This window comes from Macaca thibetana, chromosome 20 (assembly GCF_024542745.1).
Source record: "Macaca thibetana thibetana isolate TM-01 chromosome 20, ASM2454274v1, whole genome shotgun sequence".
NCBI lineage: Eukaryota > Metazoa > Chordata > Mammalia > Primates > Cercopithecidae > Macaca > Macaca thibetana.
The window spans coordinates 5,177,004-5,203,961 of NC_065597.1; the positions used below are offsets into that span (position 1 = coordinate 5,177,004).

General features: G+C 40.5%; 1 protein-coding gene across 2 annotated transcripts in view; it reads right to left on the bottom strand.

Annotated features, from left to right (window-relative positions):
• The window catches only part of CDH8 (cadherin 8), a 387,040-nt gene extending 361,399 nt beyond the window's left edge, over positions 1-25,641 (bottom strand). The window contains exons 1-2 of one of the 2 annotated variants that reach the window (XM_050772635.1): positions 24,888-25,341; positions 9,654-10,104 (exon numbers count right to left, since the gene is read on the bottom strand). In XM_050772635.1, coding sequence (XP_050628592.1) covers positions 9,654-9,905 — 252 coding nt within the window. In that variant the 5' untranslated portion in view covers positions 9,906-10,104; positions 24,888-25,341. Of the gene's footprint in view, positions 1-9,653; positions 10,105-24,887 lie in introns of both variants that reach the window. The other variant, XM_050772634.1, reaches the window with a different exon arrangement.
• Positions 25,642-26,958: the final 1,317 nt, after the last annotated feature.

A 26,958-nucleotide genomic window follows, 5' to 3' on the forward strand; every position in this document is an offset into this window, starting at 1 on the left:
TTAGGGAGAAACAGAAGTATGCATGTAGGGTTTTATTCTCTGCTGTTTCCCAGTATTCCTCAGCCCTCCTGATCAGGCTCATTTGGATTCTGCTACTGCTTTCCATGGAAGCCCAGTGACATTTGATACTCTGTAGATTTCAGAACACATCTGCCGAGTTGTGGTAAATAGGTATAGAGAAAAGGAAGTAGTCCACAGAACTGAGCAGACAACAGTTAACAGTTCTCACTGAGGAATTGAGCTGGTGGTAGGAGCATGGGTGCACACGCAGGCTGTTGCTTTTCACCATCACCTGCAGTGTGGAAGAAGTCCCATCAACCCACTATGTTCATCACCTACCACATGGGGTTCAAATAAAATCAACAGCTGTTTCCTTCCAAAACCTCAGCTAGGGCTTTTCCAAATACTAGCCCCCTTGACCCTCTTTTAACATTGGGTGGTATTCAAAAGTGACGGGTACAGAGAGCAAAAAAGCATGATTTGACCCATACAGGGGTTGATTGATGATTGGCTGATTTCCTAAAAACTAAATGTGTATTTCATTTTTAAAGGCTTTAATGTGCACAAGAATTACCTGGGGGTAGTGTTAAAACACAGATTCTGATTCAATAAGTCCAGGTGTACAGGTGTTGAATGAAATTCTGTATTTCTAACTAGCTCCCATGTGTTGCTGCTGGTGGTCTGCAGACTTCACTTTGAGTAATAAAAATGTAGTGTATTATATTTCTCTTCTAGAATATAACATTCTAAAGGGATTCCTAAACGTATTAAAATCTGAGGTGAGAGAGCCAGTGCTGATGAGAAAACATGCTCATATCTTAACTGAGTATTCCGATTTTTGTGCACAAGGCTGTCTATTGAAATACTGTGTAACGAAATATTCAAAGACTTAGGGACAGAAACATGGATGACCAAATTAGGCCAAGGTGTGTATGTGTATGCAAGAGGGTGAATTTAAGTTAATTACAATGGAAATGATATGTACAGATGGAAAATACTGAACTATTTTTAAAATACCACTGTCTAGAAAACATTCTTAGCCAGGCCAAAAGAAATTCTGTAAACGCTGTAACACTTTTATCTTTCTTAAATAACATGGTTCCATAAATAACTTTTCTAGGTCATTCCTATCTGTTGAAAAAATTACATGCAACCTGTAGGCTGATTATATTACTTGAAGACTCATAAGCTGGTTTCCCATTTAAAAAATCAAATATAAAACCTTTTCATCTGGTTAATATCTGGTCTATTCCATAGTTATGGAACTTGTTTACTGTGCAGTTAGCAATGCAGAAAGACTGTAGCTGTTCTTTCTCTCTTCACAGCTTCATAAAAATGATTAAATAAGCCTAGTGCTTTATTAATTGATGAGATTGGCCATACAAGTGTTTAGCAGAGGTGTAGTTTTTAAAATGAGATTCTATTTACCAAATTTGTTTTACATTAAGTAATGGTCCCCAAGAATTTGCTGTGAATGGATGGCATTGATGTTAATTGAGAAATATATTATTTTTCTCATTTTATTAAGTTTTACATTTTAATAAAAGCATATTAAGAAAATAAATGCAGAAAATTATTTTTTAAACTTATAATCCAACCACATATATTGGGGGGAAAAAGATTGAATATGCAGATATATTTCCTTACAGGTTCTCCTGTATTGCTTTGTGGTATAGTTACTAAACTGAATCAATGTCAGAAATTAACTCCTCAATTTTTTTAAGGTGGGTTACCTGGATATCATGTACTCATTAGGTATAATCACGCCTTTGGGATTTTTTTTTTTTTTATGATTGTATGTTGTTTTCAACTGGGGAAATCTTCACATCAAAACAGTGAATAGTGGTTATAGACATGATTTGCATTCTCTTTAAATTAACTACTTAAATCAAAAGCATTGGCAATGTGTATGCATTTATGGGGGTGAAGGTAATTGAAAGAATAACAGTAGAATATCTAAAAGTATTGAATATGGGTGAGCAGGATAATGGGTACTAATGGCTCATTTTTTTTTTTTTTTGTAAAAGTTTGAATACATACGTCTGTATTCATGGTTTGAAGTTAGTTATAAAAATGTTTAAATATATTTTTTCATGTTCACACACATATTTTAACAGCTATATGCCAGGCACTCTGACTGTATCACACATATATTTTAATAATTATATTCTACACACTTTTTATTATCTTGCCTCTGGTATTTATTAAGTTGCAACCACATTCTCGTGTTATAAATCTTACTTTTTTTAATGACTTTATGCTATTCTGTCATGTGAATATGCAATGAGTCACTCTTCAGTCATGCAGCATTTATATTTGTGCAATGTTTCCCTGTGAATTTCAGCTTCATACTTGTAATAGGAATCAATACTCTGAGTTTTTTTTTTGTACTGACTATCTTGTTGCAATCTATTTAAAAAACAGAATTATATAATCTGATTGTGTCATCCATAAACATATGACTGCTATTATTTTGCTTCAAGTGGGAAAAATATCTGCCTTCATGAGATGACTCTCAAATAGCCGACAAAATATGCAAGACTCTTCTTAAGAGAAAGCTGGCTGAATTTACTTCTCAGTGCATCTACAAACATAAGCATCGATTATCCACTCTCTCTCACCTGGTCCCTTGATAAGGAATGAGATGAACAGGGTGAGAGTCTGGAGCTACTGATTTGGAATTTTGCTCAGGCACAAACTCAGCTAAGAAATCCTCCATGTGCATGTGTGTGCACGTGTGTAGGTAAGTGTGTGTGTGTTTAGGGTTTCTGCTAATTTAAATGACTAATATTATTCTCTTTATTTATATTAGTAGCCAAAGGTTTCCAACAGCTCTGGGATACCCCTATTTCTAGGTCAGGACATTGGACAAGAGGGAGCCAACTCTTCTTGTTTGACCAGGTTGAGACACGCGATGCTGACTTGCATTCCTGCCAAATTATTGGTGCAGAAGGCTCTGTCTGAGTAGGTAGAAGCTTCATGGAAATGACAATGAATTGTTCTCACAAGGCCGAAGATACAATTAAGCTGTGACTGCGTAGTCCAGGGCTCTTAACATGCAAACGGCCGGCAAAAAATAATGGCATGTCAAGTGCAATTTTCTCACCAGTCGCAGACACCATAAACTGTAATATAGTGTAATTATTTGGCATCCCGTGTCCTTCATACTAAGCACCACCCAAACGATTTCCAAGTTACAGTGAAGAGGGAAGGTTAGAAGGTCAAATTTAAAGAGAGAAAATGAGTCAGTGCCTTGGAGGAAGAGAATTATAAATAGACGTGGCATTACCAGCAACAGAGTTACATCCAAATAAGGAACAGCTCAGAAGCCCAGGTAGGAGGAAAAAAGGGAGGAAAGAGAGCAGAGAAGTTTATGTAAGAGAGAGGATTTAGTATAGAAGAACTATGACCACCTGCAGAGCAGACTGGTTTTTTTTTTTCCCAAAATAAAGCAATATAACGAATTGAGGATCACAGGACTTGCAGAACAAGGACTAAAGCAACCTGAGCCAAAAATCGATGCCACATACACACCCCCCCACACACACACACACAGAGGCTGAGCATCTGTAATCCGAAAATCTGAAATCTAAAAATCTCCAACATCTGAAAGTTTTTGAGCACTGACATGACACCACAAGTAGAAAATTCCACACCTGACTTCACATGATGAGTCACAGTCAAAGCTTTGTTACATAAAAACGTTATTTTAAAAATTATAGAAAATTTCCCTCAGGCTATGTGTGTAAGGCAAATAGGAAACATAAATGAATTTCATGTTTAGACTTGGCTCCGTTCTCCAAGATATCTCAATATATGTGCAAATATTCCACAATCTGAAAATATCTCAAATCTGAAATACTTCTGGTCCCAAGCATTCTGGAAAAAGGATATTCAATGAGCATGTGGAGCGTGTGTGTGTGTGTGTATTCCTGTTCCATAGGGGTTTGTGTCTTAAATATATAATATCTTAATCCCATACACTCAGAAGTGAGGAAATTGCACCCAACAGAAGTGACTTTTTTCCCAGTTACTTTGTAGTAGAACTAAAAGAGAAAGAAGCCAGATCTCCAAGAGATCCTTGCTTATCTTTCTAACTTGACACAAGAGACTTTAAGCCTAGATCTCTGTGTTTCAGGGCAACAGACTGAATGTCTATGACCTTGGTATGTTGAGTTTTAATCTTCAGTTTGATGGTATTAAGAGGTGAGTCTGTTGAAAGGTAATTTGGTCATGAGGGTGGAACCCTCATGAAGGGAACTAGAGCCCTTCTGAAAGAAGCCCCAGAAAGCTTCCTTGCCCTCTTTCTACCAGTGTGAGAATACAAGAAGATTGCAGTCTACAACCTGGAAAAGAGCCGTTACCAGAACCAACCATGCTGGCACCCTGATCTTAAAGACTACCAACCTCCAGAATTGAGGGTAATACATTTCTGTTGTTTATTAGCCACCCAGTCTGTGTTAACTTGTTATACAGCCAGAACTAAGACCCACTCAGTTACCCTGACCCTCTCTCAGCTCTGTAAACAGCCTTGAACGTGCTATTTCCTCTATCAAAAATGCTTTTTCTCTTTATCCCTGAACCCTGGTTCAACAACAGGTTAATGCATATCAGCTTCCAGGTTATTTCCTTTGGGAAGATTCCATCCTCCCATAGAATAGGGCAGTTTCCTCTGTATATGCTTTAATAGAACCACATTCCTTCATTTCAGAGCACTTATTTCAGTTTTCTTGTGATGTTTCTTCATTTGATTTTCTGTTTTAATGTCCGTCTCCCTCTAGGAGCTCACTGGTTCCATGCAGAAGGCAGAGATAGACCTATGTTTGCTCAGAGCTGAGAATCCACTGGCAATGAAATACTCTGCAGACAGTAGGTGCTCAATAAATATTTGTGGCATGGTTGTATCAATCACCATCCTGACTTCCAGCCAAGGGCTCTCATAATGACATCAAGCTGTCTACCATAAAGAGTATCTGCACATTTTACCACAGGACGGTATTTTCGTGTTGTGTGTCAGTTCATCAAAAACCACCACAGGTTTTCTCTTTCCTAAGACCAGAACAAATAAGCAGATTTGGGCTAAGTGTCCCGTGAGCCACTTTTTTCTCTCTCACAATTTCCAAAGAAAGTCAACACTGAGGTACATGGAGATGTGAACCCTCAATGTTTATGTGTTTATGAACAGACTCTGCCCTGCTTTGGTCCACAGAGAACTGGAGGCAGGAATGGAATCTGTTTGGCTGGTATTTGCTTTTCAGAAATCCAGACAAAAGCTTTCTGCTCCAGTTTGTACGATAAGCCCAAACACAAAAGTCTGAAGACAGTTGGAAGACAACGTGTTGCTTTATGACAGTGGTAAGGAAGACAGTCTCCACTGAGGTAATACTGCAGCTTTTTGAAAGACAGTTGTTTAAACAAGTTAACTTTTTCTTCACACTCACTACCTCAAAGAAACACTTTCAATATCAATACATAGAAAACACTTTTTAACTACCCAGATGGGTCTATAAAATACCCATATGAAAGAGAGAACACGAAAGCTCCTCTATTGAAAAATACCATTGAGCTTATATGACTATTATAAATTCTTCCATTATGTAGGTAAATTATTCATTTATTTTTTCATGTAAAGTATTTACTGAGCAGTTCCTATATACAGGCAGGGTTCTAGGTTGTGGGAATACAGAGTAAAGACCAAAGGACTCAAAAATCCTTTTTTGTGGAACTTGCACCCTAGAAGAGGCAAATAATAAACATAATAAGGTATAGAGTATGTTAGATAATGATTGTCAGGAAGAAAAAAAAATCAAGCATAGACAAAGGGTATGAAATATTAAAGGAGGAACAATTACATTTTAGAAGAACTAATAGGGAAAGCCTCTCTAAGAATATGACTTTCAGGCCAGGCATGGTGGTTCACACCTGTAATCTCAGCATTTTGGGAAGCCAAGGCCAGAGGACTGCTTGAACCCAGGAGTTCAAGATCAGTCTGGGAAACACAGGAGATCCCATCTCTACAAAAGATTTAAACAAAAATATCCAAGCATGGTGGTGCATGACTGTAGTCCCAGCTATTAAAGAGGGACTATTCACTTGTGCCTGGGAGGTCGAGGCTGCAGTGAGCTATGATCGCATCACTGGACTCCAGCCTGAGTGACAGAGCAAGACCCTCTCTTAAATAGAAACCAATATATATGACCACTGACTTCATTCCATTTCAACAGAAAATATAAAAGCTTATGTTGCTTCCGACCAAGGGAAGCATCTTACTCTCAGTCATCTTACTCTCTTCCCCAAGACTTTGCAAAAACTCCTCTATCTTGCTGGGGCACTTCACTTCCCACCCCACATCCCCGGGTCGGTGACTCTTCAAGACAAACAGAAACATCACCTCCGCACTATACAACATGTCCCTGTGCAGGGACTCCCAGAGTCTTGTTATTCACCTAGTGAGGTAATTGTTAATTTGTCTGCCACTCCAACTACAAACACATACACACACACATACAATTAAGAATGCAATTACAACTGCAATTACTATATAGCAGGCACTATGCTTCTATTATTTTCTTTATTCTTACAAATTCTTATTTATCTTATTTGCATAATCCTTGAAAATCTTAAGTAATCTTCTCAGGGTTAACACCCAGAAAGTGGCCAAGCCCATATTCAAACCTCGAGAGAGTACATCTCTGATGCTAAGGAGCTTTCTCAGCATCCAGCTGCCTACCGATATACTAAAAACAGATGATGGATGTGGTAAGGTTATATGTGAGGCTCTGAAGAACCTATCACTCAAAAACTAGCTCTGCCCTTGAGCTCGAACTCAACCTGCTAGGTCAGAGGCCTCACCATGGTGACTCGCAGGAGCGCCTTTCAAAGAGCAGGTGTGCTCATAAGTAAGTAATGCTTCTCAGCCGGTTCCTGGGGAGAAGCTGGGAGGTGAAGTGGTTTAAAGAGTCGGATGTGGAAGAGTGTGCGCAGAGATAAAACACTGTAAAGCACCGGTGGGCATCCCGATACAGATCATCTTCGCACTCAGCTTGACTCATAATCTGAAGCCGTCACCTGAAATGTATTTTTGGCTACGCTACAAGCCAAGATCCTCCAAGGCTACGCTGTCATAATTCAGGAGCATTTTTCTTTAAAGGGAAATAGGTATGATGGGAAATGTTCGCAGAGAAGTTTTCCAGAAAATAAACTCTATTTTAACAATTATTTGGGAATTGGTCATGGTAGGACGCCGTGAAAAGCCTAGATAAAAACCGTCACTAAGACTCAAAGGCATTTTGGCTATTTCAAAATCCTAGGGTTCACTGGCAACATTTCTGTCATTCAGAGAAGCATGAACGTCTCATGTGTCAATAAGTCACAAGAAGATGCTGAATGCCCGGCTGTTTACCTCTATCTCTATTACTACATGTAAGGAATGGAGGTGAAATCAGTTATCAGATTCTGAGTCCTAAGCAACCCCACGTTAATTACTTTTTCTACCCAGATAAAAACGAAATGTTCTCCTGGGCATAGCATGTTTTGTTATTTACATTATGCAAGGCACAGTCACAGTGATATACCTTCATAAAGAGGTAACTAAGAAAAGCAAAGAAAAAGCATCCATTATGTAAATATGCATGTATTCCCAGAATTTCATATGGTATGAGAATGTCTTGCCTTAGGGCTGATTAAAGAAGTTCTGACTATCCAGAAGCAGGCATTTAAAGACTTTACATTCCATACTCGATAACTCGTAAGTGTAAATTACAGTTTAAACTCCAGTTAGCTGGTTCCTAATATGTAATAAGGTACAGTGGGTGAAATAATGGCCATTGGAATTTCCAATAGGATTCGAACTCAGGTAGATCATTTACCATTCTGTGATATTGGTTTGGTTTATTAATCCATCTAAAACCCGCTTTTGTACCTACAAAAAAGGTAAGATAATGCTGGTAAAGAAGCCCATATCCAAAACCCATGGGGCCAGAAGTATTTTGGAATTCAAAACTGTTCACACTTCAGAAACACTAAGGTATATAAACTATATGGTAAGTAACACCCTCAGCAGGGTCTGGGGCAGCACCCTGTAATCAATCACGTTAACATTTTTGCAGCAAAATATATGAAGCCACAATTACGCGTTACGACTATAGTAGCCTTAAGTCGGTTCTGCTCCCTGAGTTTGTATCAAGGATACAAAAAAATCTTTCAGATTTTATATTTTGAACTTATGACAAAGGGAGTGCAGACTAGTTTTATACATATATATTTGTATCCATGCATGCAAATGAACATACGTATGCATATACTGAAGGGGGTGCTATTGTTAGAATCAAAAAGGTTGGTGCCCACAAAGTGCTTTTATAATAGTGTTCAACAGATAATAAACACTCAGTATTGGCCAAAATATAAGTTCCTTAAAGGCAGAGATCACTGTTTTGTTCATTGATATGCCTCCCATGCCTAATAGAGCGTCTGGCACATAGGAAAGTCTCAATAAATATCCATGTAATGGCTCATGGTATCTCCTCATGCAGGCTTTCTTTATCCACGTAGAACCATATGAAATGAGAAACATAATCCTTGGAGAGGCTCAATTCGTTTTGCAAGACAATAGGGTAAAAGCATTAATGCAATCAGAAGTTCCCGGTGAAACACAAAGAGTTAACTCAAGTCCTGAAGATCAATATTTAATTCCCCTCCTATTTTTCTTTTAAATCATTGCATTCGGGAAGTGAATAACATTGGCCTGATTCACTTCTAAACTGACTTATCAAGAAAATCAGTCATTGGCAGGCTCCTAATTGGAATTATGCCTACATGAAGATGTGCATCAAAATTAAAAGGAGCTTATGAACAGTGCTGAGGAATAAACACGTGGTCTCCAATAACCCACAGTGTGATTTTGGAAAGCAGGCAGCCTATGTCTACCAAAGAACATTTGTCTGACCTCCCAACAGGAGCAAAACAAATGTAAGTCCAGTCTAACACACACGCGCATGCGTGTGCATGCGCACACACACACACACACACACTCCACTAAACTAAAATTTTGATTTTGTACATTTGATTTCATCTGACAATGAATGAACTAGTTTTCTGCTGCAAAGTTTTTCAAATAGTACAGTGCAGTTAAGCATCTACTTTAAGAACTTCCTTTTCTCCATCCTAGGTTAATTATTGAAAAAACAGATGATAAAACAAAAAAGATAAATATCTACCTGCAATTCTAGATATCTGCATATCCTTAAAATAAAATAAAACAAAATAAACTCTCAGCAACTGAAGTGGTAGGAATTCAAACTGAGAAAAGATGCATATCTCTTCCAAGTACTATAAACTAGAGAAAAGTTTTGGCATGAAATCTCTCTCATGTGAATGAGAAAGAAGACGTTATTTGTTTACGCATTATATAAGCAGTGTTATATTTTATTGATAGCCGAGTGGAAGAGGTGATAGGAGAAGCTTTCCCTACAAGACCATTTAAAACTGTTACCTTGGGATGAATCCTATTCCTAACAGAATGACATGTAAACTCACTAACCATCTGTCCTGAACAGTTTACAGCTAAGTGTGGCCACAACTAAAAAGACTCTGGTATTAAACATCTTAAGACCACCAACAGACCCTGAAATTGAGATCTTAAAAACAAAGCTTACCCGGCCAACAAGAATCGGTTCAGGTCCAGAAAACTCTTCCAGGACAAACATTTGATTCCAAACCCAGCCTCTTTTGGAGCGGTTCAAAATTCGCTGTTCTTCACCCAGACTGTTTATTTCCAAAGGGGATCCACTCATTAAAACTTGAGACTGATTCATTGGAGCCATGTAAATGCAAGGGGGAAGAGTAATCCATAATATTATTAATGGAGTCCAGAGATCCAAGAGCATTTCCGCTAGCCGTTCTGGCATGGTCCCACCAGTGAAGCAAATCACCACGAAAATGAGACAATTATTTTTTTTGTCTCCGGTCTGCAGCCATCCAATTCATCATGCAGTGCCGAGCATTTACTTACAGCTCTGCCACGTGTCTATAGCATGGGAAACAGACATCACCTAAGCAGCTTTTCTAAGACCACAATCCATTGGCTTTTCTTTTCATTGAAATTTCCTGCAAAAACAAAGAGGAAGAAAGATAAGGGTCTGCTCAAACAGGTTTTAAAATAAAATCACTGCTTTTCAAAAGCACCTAAAGTGAACTATAGTGGCCACTTCTCAAACTCTTGAGTTAGAAAGTGGATCTGAATAATTAGAATAAGTAGGCTAGTAAGTCCTTTAATTTTTAAGCTTTATTTAGATTGTAATTTTCATTTGTAGCTATGTGACCTATCAGAAACGGTTCACGTAATAGAAGTTCTCCTTTTCCTTCTTGCTTCTTTCTTTCCCATCTCCCTCTCTTCCTTCTTTTCTTCCCCTTGACTTTCCTCCTCTCTCCATCCCTTCCTCTCTCTTCCATTCTTTTTTGTTTTAACAATTGGGAGTGTATGCTAACACAGCCCACTTGTCGAACAGATTGTAAGCCTTTTACTTTTATTTTCTTCTTTTTTTTTTTTTTTTTTTTTTTTTTACCTGTTTAAGGACACATTTTAGTTCCTTTTATGCTAAACTCCGTGAAATAACTAGCTTTGAATTAACAACATTAAAAAAATACAAATGAGAATGGGAAGGGGAATTTAAACCAATTTTGACAATCTTAGCTTCCAGGATTCATCAGAAGGGATTGCCCAGTTCAGGGTACAGAGTGCAATCCTCTGCCAGGATGCTAATAATGAGTGAATAAAATTAGAATGCTTCCAGAGAAAAATTCTGTAATGTCCAGCTTGTATGCTATCATCAGGACAGTGTCAGGGTCCACATTCTAAATGTACAGTTAAACAGGAGATTTAAATTATGGAAAGCTCCCTTGGGAATAAAATATGGTAAAAAAAAAAAAATGTAATGTTCAATTGAAGAGATTCAGAAAGGCAAGGGCACAAAAAAATCCCCATTATCTGAGGTGTCAGATACATTTTTTGCTTACCCTCAGTGTGGCAAAATGTGTTTCTTCCCTCTCAAAAAAAAAAACAAATATTTTTAAAGAAATACTGTTCACTGCAGATCCAAGAGAGAAGCTTTGCTGAATTAAACTCAATGGGAAAATATTTTCTCAGGACACCATCGGGAACAGTGCGGCTCAGGGAATTCATAAAAGGGAAGGAAACCTTTCACCTCTAGGTCTCTGGTTCCATTCTGGCTCAGAATAAGAAAGCTAGAAAGTCATTAACATTCGCTGGGCTGCTGAGTGGCCTCACTGAAGCCAGCTGAAAGGGGCAGACCCAGATTGTACTGCAAATACAGGCAGTATCCCATCTAACAAGATGGCCAGTGGAATCACCCTGCTTGTCATTCTTTGCCTGGGCTCAGCTCAGTCACTGGGACTCTATCACTCAAAAGGGCTCAACCCTGATGAGTATAGAGGAGCCACAACAAGCAGCAGTTGCTTTGGAAATGGAAGAAAAAAAAAAAAAAAACAGCTTTCAATGGGGAACCAATATAGAGAAAACAGAGTCCAGAACAAAGTCTACTCCTTCCCCTGGAATTGGAGAAAATCTTCCCCCTAAAACAGATTCCCCTTAAGTCTTTCTCTCATGCCAGTGCGTGAGCAGACCGTGGCAGGCTTCAAAACTTAAACTAAACAAAATTCAAAAAGTCCCCATAAAGAAACCCCCACATCTTTGTATCTTTCTGAATGCTCAAGCCACTTATTAGTTTAACAGCATTTACAGCACACCCATGCTGTGCTCCCTCTAGACCTGAGGGAGAAGTTGGTGCTAAAGGAGTCTTGTGCATGCTGAGGTCTGTCTATTCTTGAAACAGATACACCTGGGTTTGGATCCCAGCTCACCCTGCTTGCTGTCTCTGTAATGATGGACAAGATATTCAAGTTTTCTGAGCTTCAGTCTTTTCTTCTGCAAAGTGGAACCAATAATAATTCCTACCTAATGGGACAGTAGTGTGGTTCAGAAATAAGACACATGTAAACCAGTCAGATCATGGGAAATACTCGGTAAACTGGAATCCATGTGGTTATCCTGGGCTAGATGTGTGGTGATGACAGGATTCCTGCCCTAGAGAGGCTTTGAGAAAAAAGACAAATCAATGAGCAGAGTGAAGCGATGTAACCTCTGCAGTAAAAGTTGGTAAGGTATGAGGGTGTCACAAAGGTGCTCAAAGATCTTCCCTGTGGTGGAGGATGAGGATGGTGCTACAGGGGAAAGGCCTGTGCCATGTTACACACATGGTGAGATCCATTCTAGTCATAGATCCTCAGCCTAAAGACTTCTCAGAGAAAAGGAATTTGTTCTTTCCAGTTCTCCCCTACTCCATGATAGACCATAACTGAACGTGCAAAAGCCATGTATGCTGTTCTCCAAAGGCATAAGTTTTGTTTGTTTGTTTGCTTACTCAAGCTCACACTTACAGGCTCAAGTGATCCTCCTGCCTCAGCCTCCAGAGAAGCTGGGCATGCACCACCATGCCTGGCTACTTTGATTATTACTATTATTTTTATAAATGGGGGGGTTGATCTCGAACTCCTCGCCTCAAGCAATCTTCTCACTCCAGCCTCCCAAACAGCTGGGATTACAGGCATGAGCCACGGTGCCAGGTTGGCCTGGGTTCTACAGCAGCAGAACAATGAGATGGTTGTGAGAGTGACCTCTAGTGTCAGCCTGCTTGGGGTCTGAATTCTAATTCTTACACTGACCAGTTGTGTAACAGCGGAGGGAGGGATAATTAATAACAATAGCAATGAAGCAATGATAATAATACTGACCTGACAGGTTAGTTTTGAGGACTAAAGGAGATACTCTCAGCACGTCAGATAGGATAGACTAGCATGCATAGTTCTTTAAAATTTTGCCAAACACTCTGCAAGTAAGTATACTCTGGCATTTGCTTTGTTGCTAATGATTGTGAGATAAGAAAATTTCATCTCAATTTAAATTCATAACAGACACTTTCATGGAAACCACCAAGTGGCAATGAGGATGGACTGTGGTATGCTGGATGGACTGCAGCATAGATTACAGTGAGTTCCCTCTACCTGAACTCATCAGAATAAGTTAAAAAACAACAATAGACCCTAGGCCAATGTTATACAATGGCATAGCTTGACTAGTCAGAATGAGTAGGTTAAATAAAAAGGGGATACGTGTGTAGTCACAAATAGTATCCACTAACACGGTATCTTACTGTTAGATAAAGCGTATAATGCCTCGCCTTGTTGTGTTCAAAACTGAGGCAGAGAATAATGAAATGATGTACTCAGGGAGCACCTCTAAGAAAAGAGAGAACCATTATTTGAACCTAGGTAACGTAATTTCAAAATTCTTTCTGAACAAGACCCTTCCTCTCATTGCAGAAATATTTCATGAGCATATACTGTATGTCAGGTACTGGGGGAAAGAAAGGCAAATGGGTCAGAACTCCTCTCTTCAGGAAGCAAAGGATCTGTTTGGCAAAGATAAAGAAATACATAATCAATTCACTGAAACGTAGTCTTAGAAGGTTTAAAAGAAACATAGGGTGATGGGTAAGCCATGCATTTGGCAGCATTGACGAAGGTTTCCTAGAGGGGATGTCATTTAAATGTTGAAAAAGAATTAACCACCTGAGAAGGGGGTATAAGTGAAAGAACATTTTAGTCAACCAAGGGATACGAACAAGACCACCAACTAATCTAGGATCTCTGAATGAATCAGCATCTAAGGTAATTTTCAAATTATTATTTGCAGAATCACCCAGTCCATGGTTACCCCATCTTTTTTCTTACCCATCTAAGTCACAATAATGATGGTCTCTACAGAGTACCTGTTAACTATGTAGCCATTTCCTCTGGCAGTTCTTTGTGAAGAGAAGAGCATGTTTCGTGTCTCCAAAGGTCAAGTCATATACCACATAGAGGGTGTGAGGGGCAACTGAGTGCTATTTCCGTGCAACTTCTCAATTTTCTGGGGTTTCTGGGAGATGGCCAATACCCTGAAGTCAATGGTATAGCCCTGGGGAGAAATTAGCCCAACTCAGGGGAAGCCCTTCATCTACATAGGTCATTCCCGTCACATCACCTGTAGGGAGATTCTAGAGACTGAAACACTTACATGCCACCTCTTAGATTTTGCCAAATTCTTAAATCATCTGTATTATTACTTTAAATTTTACTGAAATAGGCTCAGTTTTCAAAATATTTATTTTTAAATGGAAAGCTTATATTATTTGCCGTAAGAGAATATAACTTTAAAATTACGATGTTAATAGCAAACACTTAGAAAGTACTCAGATAATATTAAATCATAAAGAACTATACATACATAGATATATACATGTAAATTCATGTCTGTTCTTCAAAATAACTCTCTAATATAACATCATTATTACTTATCTCATCATTCTCATTGTAGAGATAACCAAATTGAGGTACAGGGAGATTAGTATTTTAAGTAATGTTTTATTTTTACTAAACTAGACACTGTTAAAAGCCTTAGGTCATCTCACTATTTGCTAAAAAGAAAGACCAGCCATCGTTAGAGAAAGACTGGTTAATATTTAATAAGTGGCTCTTTGAAAGAAAAAATTCTGATTTGTAATGTTTTCTGATTTTCATAGCATAAATACTTCCACCATGACCAATTTTAAGCTTCCAGTTGACCATTAACCAGCTCTGAAAATTACTGAAAATTTAACCATCAGCTCTGTTAAAACCCAGTAAAGAGCCAATACTAGCACACCTGTAGTGAGGTGCTTCTCAAATATTGATATGCATCCAAATTACCTGAAAATCTTGTTTAAACACAGATTATGAATCACTTAGGTTAGTGTGGGATTTGAGATTCTGTATTTCTTGTAACCTTCCTGCAGTGCTGATGCTACTTACTGATTTGAAAACCGCACTTTGCGAAGCAAGTATTTCTAAAGAAGACTGGCTCCCAGCTCAGAGCTCCTCGAGACAACCTAAAGGACTCAGTGGTGTGGTGGAAGAGTCACTTCCTCCCTCATGTCATTGAATGTCATGCCATCAACTACTTCACCACCACTGTGAATAAAGGACTGAACACATAGATTTGGGAAAACCTTGAACTAGGGTGTATGAATATATGGAATTTTATACGATGTCACAATACTTTCCTCTCCTCGCATGTCTATTTTACGTGAGGCACTGGGAAAATTGCTGAGCTAACTGGTGTGTTCACAGGCACATGCATGCTATCAGGGAGTGTTGGGACTTAGTCTTCAAGACGATCCTGCTAATTCGAGAGAAATGGGACTCTGCTGTGACACTTGGAACCACACTATTTGTATGCTTGTACCTCTGCCATGGGCAGACTAACATTGTCCTCTTGGAACATCAGAGAATGGCTTTGTAGAAACTTTTGAGATGCAACTGAGTCTTATATCCGTGTTATCAGTATTAATAAATATTGTGAATAGCAGCTGCATACACAAACTGCTTAACTTTATGCAAGGAAGAAGAAATTGAGCAAGGTTGTAAAGCTGGGGTAAAAAAATCAATTTATTTTTACATTTTCCAACCACAGTATGTGTGTCTGACCAAGCAATCTACTTTATTATAATGCTGTTGCATTGATTTACACCCAGATAGTGAGATGAAGAGATTTTATAGTTTCTCTGGAATCCTTACATATAAGAAAGTCTTTAGAATTCCCTGATATGATGATATCTTTTCCTGGGTAAAATACGTATAATCTGACTTATCATTCATACTTATATTTCAGAGATAATTCTAATTACAGCCTGAATTTCACTCTGCTGATTCCAACATTATTTTAAAGTGAACTCAGTCAATTCACAGATATATAAGTCATTATGCAAAAACATATTACATCATCCATTTTGTAAATAATGTGGATTAAAGTTCAAAATGATGAACCACACGCTGATCAGTGAAGTCTAAAACAAAAACAGCCTTTTACAGACACTTCAGGATTCAATCCAGCAGATTATTGTGGTTGACAGGAAACTATGCTTTTATTATCCACTAGGCTTAGCAGCCACAATATTTCATGAAAGCAAAAATGACACCGAGGACCAGTGAGTTTCTATTAAAAATGTTTCTGACCTTGAATTTAGAGCCATTAGCAGCCTGCTTCGAAACAGGTAAATGCACATTGAATTCAAAGTGGTATTCCACGAAAGCAGGAGATGGCGATTCAGTGTGTGACCCGGAGCAATTCACGCCAAGCCCTGGCTGACTGGGACTGAGCAGGTAGAAAAATCATTTGGCTTTTAGAGAGGAAATACAGTTGCATGTATTCAAATATAAATAATACAAGAAGATCACCTTTCCTAAAGCCTTCAGAATTCTCTAACCAGATTCTCTTGGCAGAAACATATTCTGAAATTGTTTATGTACACACACACGCACACACACATATTATTTTGTGTACCCTTCTCTCAGCCACAACCCTTCTGGTTGTCCTTCTTTGGTATCAGACCACGTATTTATCCAGATGTCAATCTGTCCAAAAGCATATTGTTTGCTTGTTTTACCATCCAGAATAATATCTGTTAAATCCTTTTTTTTTTTTTTTGGTGAGTTGGAGTTTCACTCTTGTTGCCCAGGCTAGAGTGCAATGGCGCTATCTTGGCTCACTGCAACCTCTGCTTCCCGGGTTCAAGCAATTCTCCTGCCTCAGCCTCCCAAGTAGCTGGGATTACAGGCGCCCACCACAATGCCCGGCTAATTTTTTTTTTTGTATTTTTAGTAAAGATGGGGTTTCACCATGTTGGCCAGGCTGGTCTTGAAATCCTGAACTCAGGTGATCCACCTGCCTCAGCCTCTCAAAGCGTTGGGATTACAGGCATGAGCCACTGCGACCGGCCTCAAATCCACTTTTTGCTCTGTTATTGCCATGCTACTCTTCTCTACCTTTTGTTTTAAGTTCTATAATTGTTGGTTTCCTTTGGGAACATCAATAAATAAATGCCTGTCCTCCTCCTTCTTTCCCAAGGTAGAGTCACAAGTTTGTTCTTCACATAGAAATGTTTCTGTTATAGAAATTTCAGAATGAGGTGACTAAGTCAGTGACAAAGACGATAAAGTCAAAATAAGATTCTTCTCTAGTGTTATAGAACCAGACCTTTACTTAGAAAACTTTCTTGGAATCATCAGTTTAGTTAAGATATTAAGAATAATTTTCTGGCCGGCCTCGGTGGCTCACGCCTGTAATCCCAGCACTCAGGGAGGCCGAGGCAGGCGGATCACGAGGTCAGGAGATCGAGACCATCCTGGCTAACATGGTGAAACCCCGTCTCTACTAAAAATACAAAAAACTAGCTGGGCGTGGTGGCGGGCGCCTGTAGTCCCAGCTACTCGGGAGACTGAGGCAGGAGAATGGCGTGAACCCAGGAGACGGAGCTTGCAGTGAGCCGAGATCACACCACTGCACTCCAGCCTGGGCGACAGAGCGAGATTCTGTCTCAAAAAAAAAAAAAAAAAAAAGAATAATTTTCTTCTGTTGGGTTTTTTAAAGGCAAACCAGTATCAAGATCATCCTAAAAAAACTGAATATCAGTCCCACAACTCTCTTGCCAATTACAGACACAGTGATGTCAGAAAGTCATTTCTCAAGTCTAATCTAAATCCCTCCTTCTTTATTTAAAAGTCACATCCTTTGCAATCTTTAAATCGCATGTTCAGAATTTAATAGCCAGAGACCTACTGAGTTACAACATTTTGTGCAGGTCCTTTAAATCATAGCAATCAATCAGAATCAACCTTATTCTTATCAACCTGTAATTCAGTCGAACTGTGGAAAGCCCCATGAGATAACTGTTTAGAGCACTGACTCTAGAGTCAGATAGAAGAGGTTTGAATCACAGCTGTATCGTTCATGAAATAAGTCACCTGGGCACGTTTATTTTATTTGTGGCAGGTGAAGAAACTGATGCGCTGTGTTTAATACTACCTACTTTGAAAGATTAAGGAAGAAATAAATAAGGTAATTTAAACTCTTTGTCAATGTAGCAGTTATAGTAACTATTTATTGAATGTTTCGAGTGCTTAATGAAAAATATTTACTGATTTTAAAAAATTATTTTATTGCAATCTCATGCTGTGTATATACTTCAGCGGGGAAAATTCCAATGTTCTATGCAGACAGGTAATAAGTAAAATAACTTTTTTCAACTCTTGATTTGTAAAACAAAAATAGCACGAACCAGGGTGGGTATAAATAAAATAGCATTTTAGAAATAGCTTTCCCTTTCCACAACTAACATACAATTAAAGCAATGACTTCAAGTAGTTTTATTAAGCCTCAGAAGGGCTGAAATTTTGCTGTCCAGAACCAACCACATCTTTCCTTCCCATAGAAGACATGACGTTGCCCATCACTATTTTCGGCTGAGAGGGTAGAGTGCAAGCACTACCTGTTCATGAGTGAGCTATTCTCTTTCAATCAAAGTGTAGCTGCTCATTAAAAAACATTGCCTGGTACATCTCTCTTACAAGATAAATTCCATTGCACTTCATAATCATCTGCATTCTTGTGAGGACAGCACAAGTGGAAAGTCTCTACTAATTCCAAGATGAAGCCAAGGTGATAGCTATATACTACTTAGAAGGGAGCTCAGAGAAGATAGTGCTCATCAGAGATTGCAACTAACTTTTTCTATTTATTTCAAGAAACTTTAGCACTACCGATGATGGCAATTAGATTTCTCTTCTCACTTAAGAAATGTGGAAATGGTGAAAATCACTTATATCACATAATGGGGGCTTCAGAGTCTCTTATACTGAAATTAAAATGCCGTCAATGATCCCAGTATAAGTCATCCAGATTCTGCCAATTAGATTACACTGTGTAGTAACCATGCTTACAAGTGTACCTTACTGTCACTCTTTGATGTTTCTAAAACGTTATCGCTTAATAACCACTCACTGACACTTAACGTGAACTACGGACACAGGTGATGGATGAGTAGACAGATAGATAGCAAGCAATTTTTTGACAAAAATACTATTGAGTTATGACCCAGAATGTATAATTTATGAAAATTAAGCGAGTTGTTTATGCAGATTCCAAAATACGTATACAATCTTCAGCTACTATAGTTTAGCGACACTCAAAGGCAAGAGGAGATGTGTGTTTTACCTCTCTGATAAAAATAAGTATGAATTAATTGTTTTTTTTTTTCATTTTTCTGAGCATCCGCACATTGAAGATGGGAATATTTAGACACAAATGTAAATTCTGTTTACAAAGCTCAACCAGCACGAGACTAATAAAGAAGAAAATGTGCGTTTGTACTTCTTAAATCAAATTTTGGAGATGAATCTTCTTACATAAAAAGGAAATAATTCCCTTGTGATATTTACACCATTCCTCCATCTACTTATTTTATATTATTTGTGTCATATCTAGAATCAAATAATCATATTTTATTCATTAATCTATCAAGAGGGAAAAAAGGCATGGAAAATATTGTTCTGACTGCAAATGAAACATAAATATACTGTAATATTTTCACTTGATGTACATAAAAAAGATTAAGGGGATTCCATTTAATATTCCTTTGTAATATCTTCAATATGCCTAAAATATCAATAAACACATCCACAAAAGTACCTTATCACGGCACACTATTTTTCCCTGTGTGTTTATGTGAGGATCAGGTATTCTGTTGATTAATACAGAAGAGTATGGAATTGTCTTTGAAAACACCCATAGTTGCAATTCACATAAGGGTAAGGCAAACTGTTCAATTCAAATACAAAAATATACTAAAGAAAAAGAAGGGAGGGCAGGAAGGAGAGAGGAAGTAAATTAATCCTCAATTATTTGTTATACATTCTCAACAATCTACAGACATTGAGTCAGCCATGCAGCAACTCCACAATTAGTGCATTTTTTGGCCAATAAAATAGAACTGTGCATCAAATATAGTTTAATAGCATTCTTTGATGCAAGTCTAGTCTTGGAGGCATTCTCATTTTTACAAAGCTGAATTATGTCATTTTTTATATTCCCATATCATTTAAAAGATGATTGTGAGGGAACAAAAATATGCTTTGTGGAACATGAGTAAAATTGATTTTTAAAAATGAGGAAAGCTATGACTAAAAATAGACTTAGGAGGACTTATGAAATTTCTGTAGAGAAAATTGTGGTAGATAAGTCATAATATTGAACTTTGAATATGACTGTATCTCTTTCTTTTAATGAAAATATACTAGTATAGCGTGCAGGGTATAATCTTTGCTAATTTGTTATTGCATTAAATAAACGTTTACTGAGCACTAACTGTGCTTAGCCCTGAACCATCCATCGTTCTAGCATTTGCAATTGTCTTTGGCAGTGGAGGTAGAGAAAGAAAATTGTTTGAAGTCTCTAAATATAAATGTTATTCATTTATGATACTTTCCAAAGAGATAAGAAAATCACATCTATATACCTCTACCTACTTAGAGAACTCTCACACACACACACACAAAGTCATCTAAGCAAGAGGATGGATATTGTTTATGATAGGGAATAGCACGTGACATTTAAAACCCAGGAAATAAAGCTTAAAACTTGATAAGAAAAAGAAACAGTGTTGGCCCCGGTGCTTTGCCATGAAAAAGCAACCGAGATTTAGTTAGCCGCAACATATGGTAGAAGCTAAATGGCATCCCTTGAACTTCTTTCTTTACTGACCTTTTGAAGTTGCTAGGTTCAACTAATTTTCTCTTCATGGTTACATCTAAAGCAGGTTCCAGAGACAGGAACCAACAGTTCAGCAGAAATAGATTAGCATCACAACTTTCTGTAAGAATGAAATGAGAAAGCACTAATAGCCCTTTGGTTAATTAAGCCCTGCTAAATCGGATGATAGCCTTTGTCCATCAAAAAAATTGTTCTGTTTCATAAATATACATGTATTGGATGCTGGAGGGAAATTCCGAGCACCACAGATAACATTTTTTGGGAGACTGATCAATATGCAAATCAGAGTAGCCAGAGAGGCAAATCAAAGAATCTAAGGCAGATGAAATGGCAAAGGGAACATGATAAAAATCTCAGACTTGAGCCAGTAAATAAGTTAGTTATCTGGGCACATTTTCAAGAGGCAAGCTGTGTATATGTGTGTGTGTGTTATTTGCGTGCGTGTGTGTGTGTGTGTACGTAATACAGAGCAACAAGAATTATCATTGGTTTATCTACCTCCGCCCCCACCCTGAGAGGTATATAACACACCAAAGTTAGGACATTTTTTTTCTGAATTAAAAAGCTAAGTTAGACCATTTCCTCTGTGAATGCCAATAGTGCTGAAAACAAAAAGAAAACTCTTTTTCTCCACCAGCTGCACTGAATAACTTTGTAACAAATATAAAATGACTGAAATCAGTATCAGCACACCACTGAGCAGAATATTTTCAAAAAGAAGTCTTCAGACCTTAAATTGCACCTATAATAGAAAGGCTTCTCCAATGATGCTTGTCCCTTGATTTGCCAGACACGAAAGTTTGCTAATGGACCAGAAAAGTGTGGTTGGAAATACAAATTGAATGTCACTTTACCCATTGAAAGCCTTTGGTTTTGCATGGAAAATCTGCTCAAATTGGAATGTTGATAAAGCTGTGAGGTGTGCCACCTTGAGTAGAAAAATAACAAAGATTGTCATTTTTTTCTTTAAAGCATTAATTTACCCACATCGATAAGGTTTTCTGAACAGCTGTTGAAGTGTGGATTTGAACTTTTTAATATGTGCATGTTCTTTTTCCCCACCAACAAACAATGAAAGGAACCTGGAAAGCAAAGCCCAGAGGTACAATTTCTTGAATAGAATCATTACATTCTCATTCTTTGGAGTTTCTTTGCTTTGTTCCAACAATCTGTTCCTCCTGACTAACAAGCAGTATCAGACCTTTGAGTACATTCACATCGGTCTTTACAAATGCCTTCTCAAGTGGTCTCCTCCATCCGGCTGAGCATGTTTCACGGGCTGTTTGTTTGTTTTGTTTTACATTGATCATGCTGCCATTGGCTACTTAAATTGTGTTCAGTGCTAATTGAGGGGTTGTTAAAAATGAATACTGTGTTGACCACAGTTCTACATAATACCCAAATAAAGTTGTTTTCCAGGGTAAGGAATTCCTTCCCTTCAGAGTTGATATGTGTACAGCAGGCAAATGGAACTGCTATTCTAGTGAGGGCTGCTATCAAATTTTCTGTTCTTTTAGCTAAATTCATGAAGCTTCAAGAACTCAAGAAATGCATCCTACACACCAGAAATGCAGCCAAGAAATGTTACAGAGTCTTGAATGTAGAGATTTACCCATCTTGAAGGTTTTAAGAGACTGTAAATTGTAAAGCAGAAGCACTGATTTCTAATAGTAATAATAATTAGCAATGTAAGATCCAATTTGCAGGGCAAGTAGATTAAAAAGTTTGAATGACAGCATTACAGCACAAATTTCAGAGCACATTATCCAGTGCCTCTAAAACATTTGGCCTGTTTGTGATGGTCAGGGGATAACTAGACATTCATTAGGGGAGTGTGGGGATCAGAATGAGGAAGGTAAACTGCCACTGAAGGTCTCTGAATGAAGCAGTCCCCAGAGTTGCTGGGAAGACTCCCCTCTCTATTTTCAGAGGGATTTTCCTCAACTCCTTGCCTTCTTCAGAGTCCGGGGGATTAAAAAAAAAAAAAAAAGGTGATTTAAAATACTGCAACTGCTCCAGCATGAAATGACTATGTGACAGCGAGCTTCAAATCTGCTAAAGCAGAATTACAGAATACTATTATCAGAATTATTATTTAATCAGGGGGATAGCTCTAGAATTTATTCCAGCCACAGAGCTCGGGGAAGTGGAAAAACATGTCCGGACATGATGATTATGGAGAATTCCCTTTAAGGGAAAAAGAATGTAACCCTAAGAGAACATCCTTCAAAGGTATCACTTCTCTCCGTAGAAGAATCCCACTCCCAGCCCCCACCTTATCTTTCTCTCTCTCTCTCTCTAACACACACACACACACACACACACACACACACACACACACGAAGAAATCCCTGCAACAGTGGACACAGCTGATGCAAAGCAATATCTAGGCAGGGATTTTAGTGGTATTTAGCATGAAAGACAGGGCTCACTTTGCATGCAGTGAGGTGCAGCCGCGAGGCTGAATGGATGGAAAATCCCGCTTTCGAATCTTACATAAACATCTTTCCCACATAGAGTTTTCCAGTTGAAAAGCTCCTATAATGAAGCCGGAGGTGACAGCCCAAGAAGGGTTTTTAACCATTGAGATGGCTGTCAGGAGTGTTGTAAAGAGGACAGGCGCTTCAAAAGCCAACCCTCATCCCTCGGATCTGCTTTGCAATGGTGCCGGATGCGAGAGGACAGTACTCTCGCTTACCTTCCCTAGCGTCCCCTCGTTCCCATTGTCAGCGCCCGAATACCATGACGCCGGGTGAAAGAAAGCAGCTGATCTGATTAGCAGCTCGGGCGCGCTAAGGGATTGTCGAATCATGCCTCCTAAGGAGGAAACTCTTGTGGAATCTTCAGGAAAGGGTGGTAAAGTTGAAAGGACCTTTCCCCCCTCCCGCTGTCTTGGTGATAAGCTCTATCGTTTGATTGGTGCTGAAGTGAGCAGCTGCCAGCCTGATTTTCCATTATGGACTAATGTTGTGCGTTTGCAACAATAAACAATTAATGTTGTTTGATTTCTTACATTTAGGAACCCAAGCAAACAGCTGCCCTCTCCGCTGGTGGAGGCAAACGGCTAGTCCTTGACATGCCGCCGGCTCCGTGCCTGCGGAGGAAGGGTCAACCGCAAGGAAACTTTGAGGATTCTGCCAGATTGGGTGGGGGAAGTCTCTGGTGTTTGGGAGGAATAAGCGGAGGAAATTGTGGATACCTGTTGGCATCAGCGTTGTCGGCAGCACGTTTTTACCGTTTCCCAGCCTTGGCTGGAGCCTGGGAGAACGGGAGTAGGTTCCTTATGAACCTGTTACGTACTGGCAGAACCCAGGCAAGAGCCTTTTTCCCTCCGGTCCTGTGAGGGGCGCGACCAGCCCCCCAAAGGTTCTCGGATGAGAAGCGGCCAGATCACAGAAAGCGCAGCTCTGGGCTCAGCGGTCCCTAGGAGAGGGACTACGGAGTCCCCGGCTTAAAGGGGCCTCCGTGCGCGCAATCTCGAGCTCCGGGGAGACACTGCCTAGGGGTCCTGCAGGGGTGCTGGGCAGCGTCTTGGCGAGGGCAGAGCCGCGGGGAGACTCCGGAGCCCGGCAAGTTTGCAGCGGGCACCGCGCCTCCCAGAGCTGGAGCTGCCACTTGTGGGAAAGCCTCGCGCTGGGGCTTTCGCAGCTGAGCCTTGGCCCTCAGCCTTGCCGCGGGGGTCGCCCTCCCTCGCCTCGGAGATGAGGCGGTGCAGAAAACCAGCCATAGGGCACTCGGGCCCCCTCACCTCCTTTTTTCCCTGGCTTGCACCCTCCGCACAGCGGGCGGCTGGTGCTTCTCATTCACCGCACGCACCCCGCAGTGAAGGCGCGCGGCTGCAGCCGCGCCTGCCTGCGTTGAGAGGCTGCGAAATAGTCAAGTCCCCGCAGGGAAGGAAAGCGGCAGGAAAACTGGAGGGGCACAGCCTGGAGCTTGCTACTCTCTAGGATCTGTTGTCAAAGCAGTTTGCAAAAACAGGCCAAACCCTGAGGCGAACGTACGTATCACCCATGGATATCGCGAAAGACACAGCTTAGCCCCGAGCCTTTGCTAGGAACCCGCATCCACCATCTGAGAGGCAGGAGGAGCGCAAGGTGTCCGAAGGGGCACGAGAATTCCTATAAGAAACGGTCCCTTCTGGATCGTCGGGACATAGAGAAAAACGGGGCTGGGTTAGGGGAACACTTACTCGTGTGGGGCCCTGCGCTGGCTAATGTCAAGCCTCTTGGTTCACAAATGGCTGGAGGGGCTCGGGGTCAGCTCCCGAGGGCGGCGAGCGCCGACCGGTCCTCGCGCGCTAGGCAGGCGCCTCCGGATTCCGTTCATGCCTCTCGGAGCTGCAGGGCTTGGTTCGGAGACGCGGGGCGGGCGCGCAGGGCTCTGGGTGTCCGCAGCCCAAAGTGAAGCTGGTGGCTTGACGCTACCGTCTATGCACAAATCGGCAGCGGCGGCGGCGGAGCTTTGAAGAGGCAGGGAGATTCCAAATAAATCCGCTAATTCTGGGCTGAGCGCTCCGGCGTGCGAGCCCGCCTGCCTGCCAAATGTAACTGTGAAGTGATGTGGAAAAGTGAGCCGGGTGCCTCCCCTGACGGATCTCATTGGGCAGAGCGCAGAGGCAGGTCTACCACTTGGAAATTCATGTAAGCAGTCCCCCCTCCCCGCCCCCTCCCCGCCTTCCCCCTTCGCTCTCGCGCGCTGGCTCGATCGCTCTCTTTCCCCCTACCCAAGTGGGCGCACAACTTTTCTCTCCTCGCTCGCGAGCACGCCCCGCGCGTCTCTGCCGCCAGAGCCACGGGGTGAAGATGCGCCCTTCCGCGCGATGCGGGCAGCCTGCCGAGGGCCGAGCTCCTGGATAAGGGGGCTGGCAGATGATAACAGCATGCGGAGGAGGTACCCGCGAGCTTTCTCTCTAGAGGTCTCACCTGAGCTCTGGGGCTGGCGTTATCTTGTAAAGCGTCTCAGTGACTCTCAGCTGTTTTCGGTAGAAGGAAGAGGACGCGACAGGGCAAAGGGTTGAGAGTGGGCAGCTTACCTCCGCTTTATTCCAAGGGCCTCTTGCGTACAGAATAGGGTGACTGTGAGACCCCTACCTGCAACTCAGACGCTATGGTTTAGAGGCTGTGTGTCGCGGTACTGTGATGGAGCACATTCCTGATGTCCTCGCGCTCCTTTGGGAAAATAGGATGAGGGGCAGTAGAGGGGCAGCAAGGAGGGGAGCGCAGTAATTGGTTGTGGGGAGGAGGGCAGGCAAAGCAGAACTTGCTTGGGAAATAGGGGAGGATTGCTAGGTCTTCTCAATGTGCCCTGATCTCATATCCTCTCAGGTACCATCCTTGCAGCTCTCCTGCCTCCACCAAAATCTGCCCTGTTTGTGGCCACTTCAAGTCTTCTGATGGGCTGCGCTCAAATCCTGAGAAATGGCCACCCTGGGGTTACAGGGATCATGAATCAGGAGGTCCAGATTTCTTTTCTTTTCAACACTGGGACTAACATGTAGACGATGCCACTGTGATCATCTTCTAATAAAATTAGCTAAATATAAGACAAATTAATTCTTACCTGAAAAAAAAAAATCCCTCCCCTCCACAGGAGATCCCGATTTAGTCCCTTCCCTGAGTGCACTAGACGTGAGCCTGTGGGTGGATTTTACCATCTGGGGACAGAGCCAGAACAGAAAGGGGAAAGGGGTGCAAGGGACCAGACGCACGGTCTGTAGAGCTTGTACTGTCTGACTCGAATGAATGAGAAAGAGTGAACAGAATGAGAAAATAGGCACAATATGCTTATGATATTTATGCAAATTTGACATTTTTTTGTGTGCTGCATCTAACAACCCATTGTGAAATGTGAAAAAGAATATTGACTGTAGCTCTAATATCGGTTTGTTTCACTTTGGAGCTGTCATGGGCAAGAAACTTAGTGGATTATTTCAGAGAGGGAGAGGTGAAGAGAACCAGGTGGTATTTTTCTCCCCCCAGGCAGTCACTAAGTAACTGTTTGTTCTCTTCTCAGACTGTGTCTGCTTACAGGGTATTGGAATTGGCTAATTCTGTCTTGGAAAAAGGAGCAGCAGTCAAGGCTCAATCAAATTATAACTGCTGCTAGACCAGACAGTCCCAAGTGGACAAAGAAATAGATCACATTTTGGGTTGTGCTTAATTTCAGACATTCATTTTCACTTTGAACAAATAATTTGAACCTTTCCTTGGGGTAACTTCTTACACCTATGAGAACTAAAATAGAAGTCATATGCTACTGAA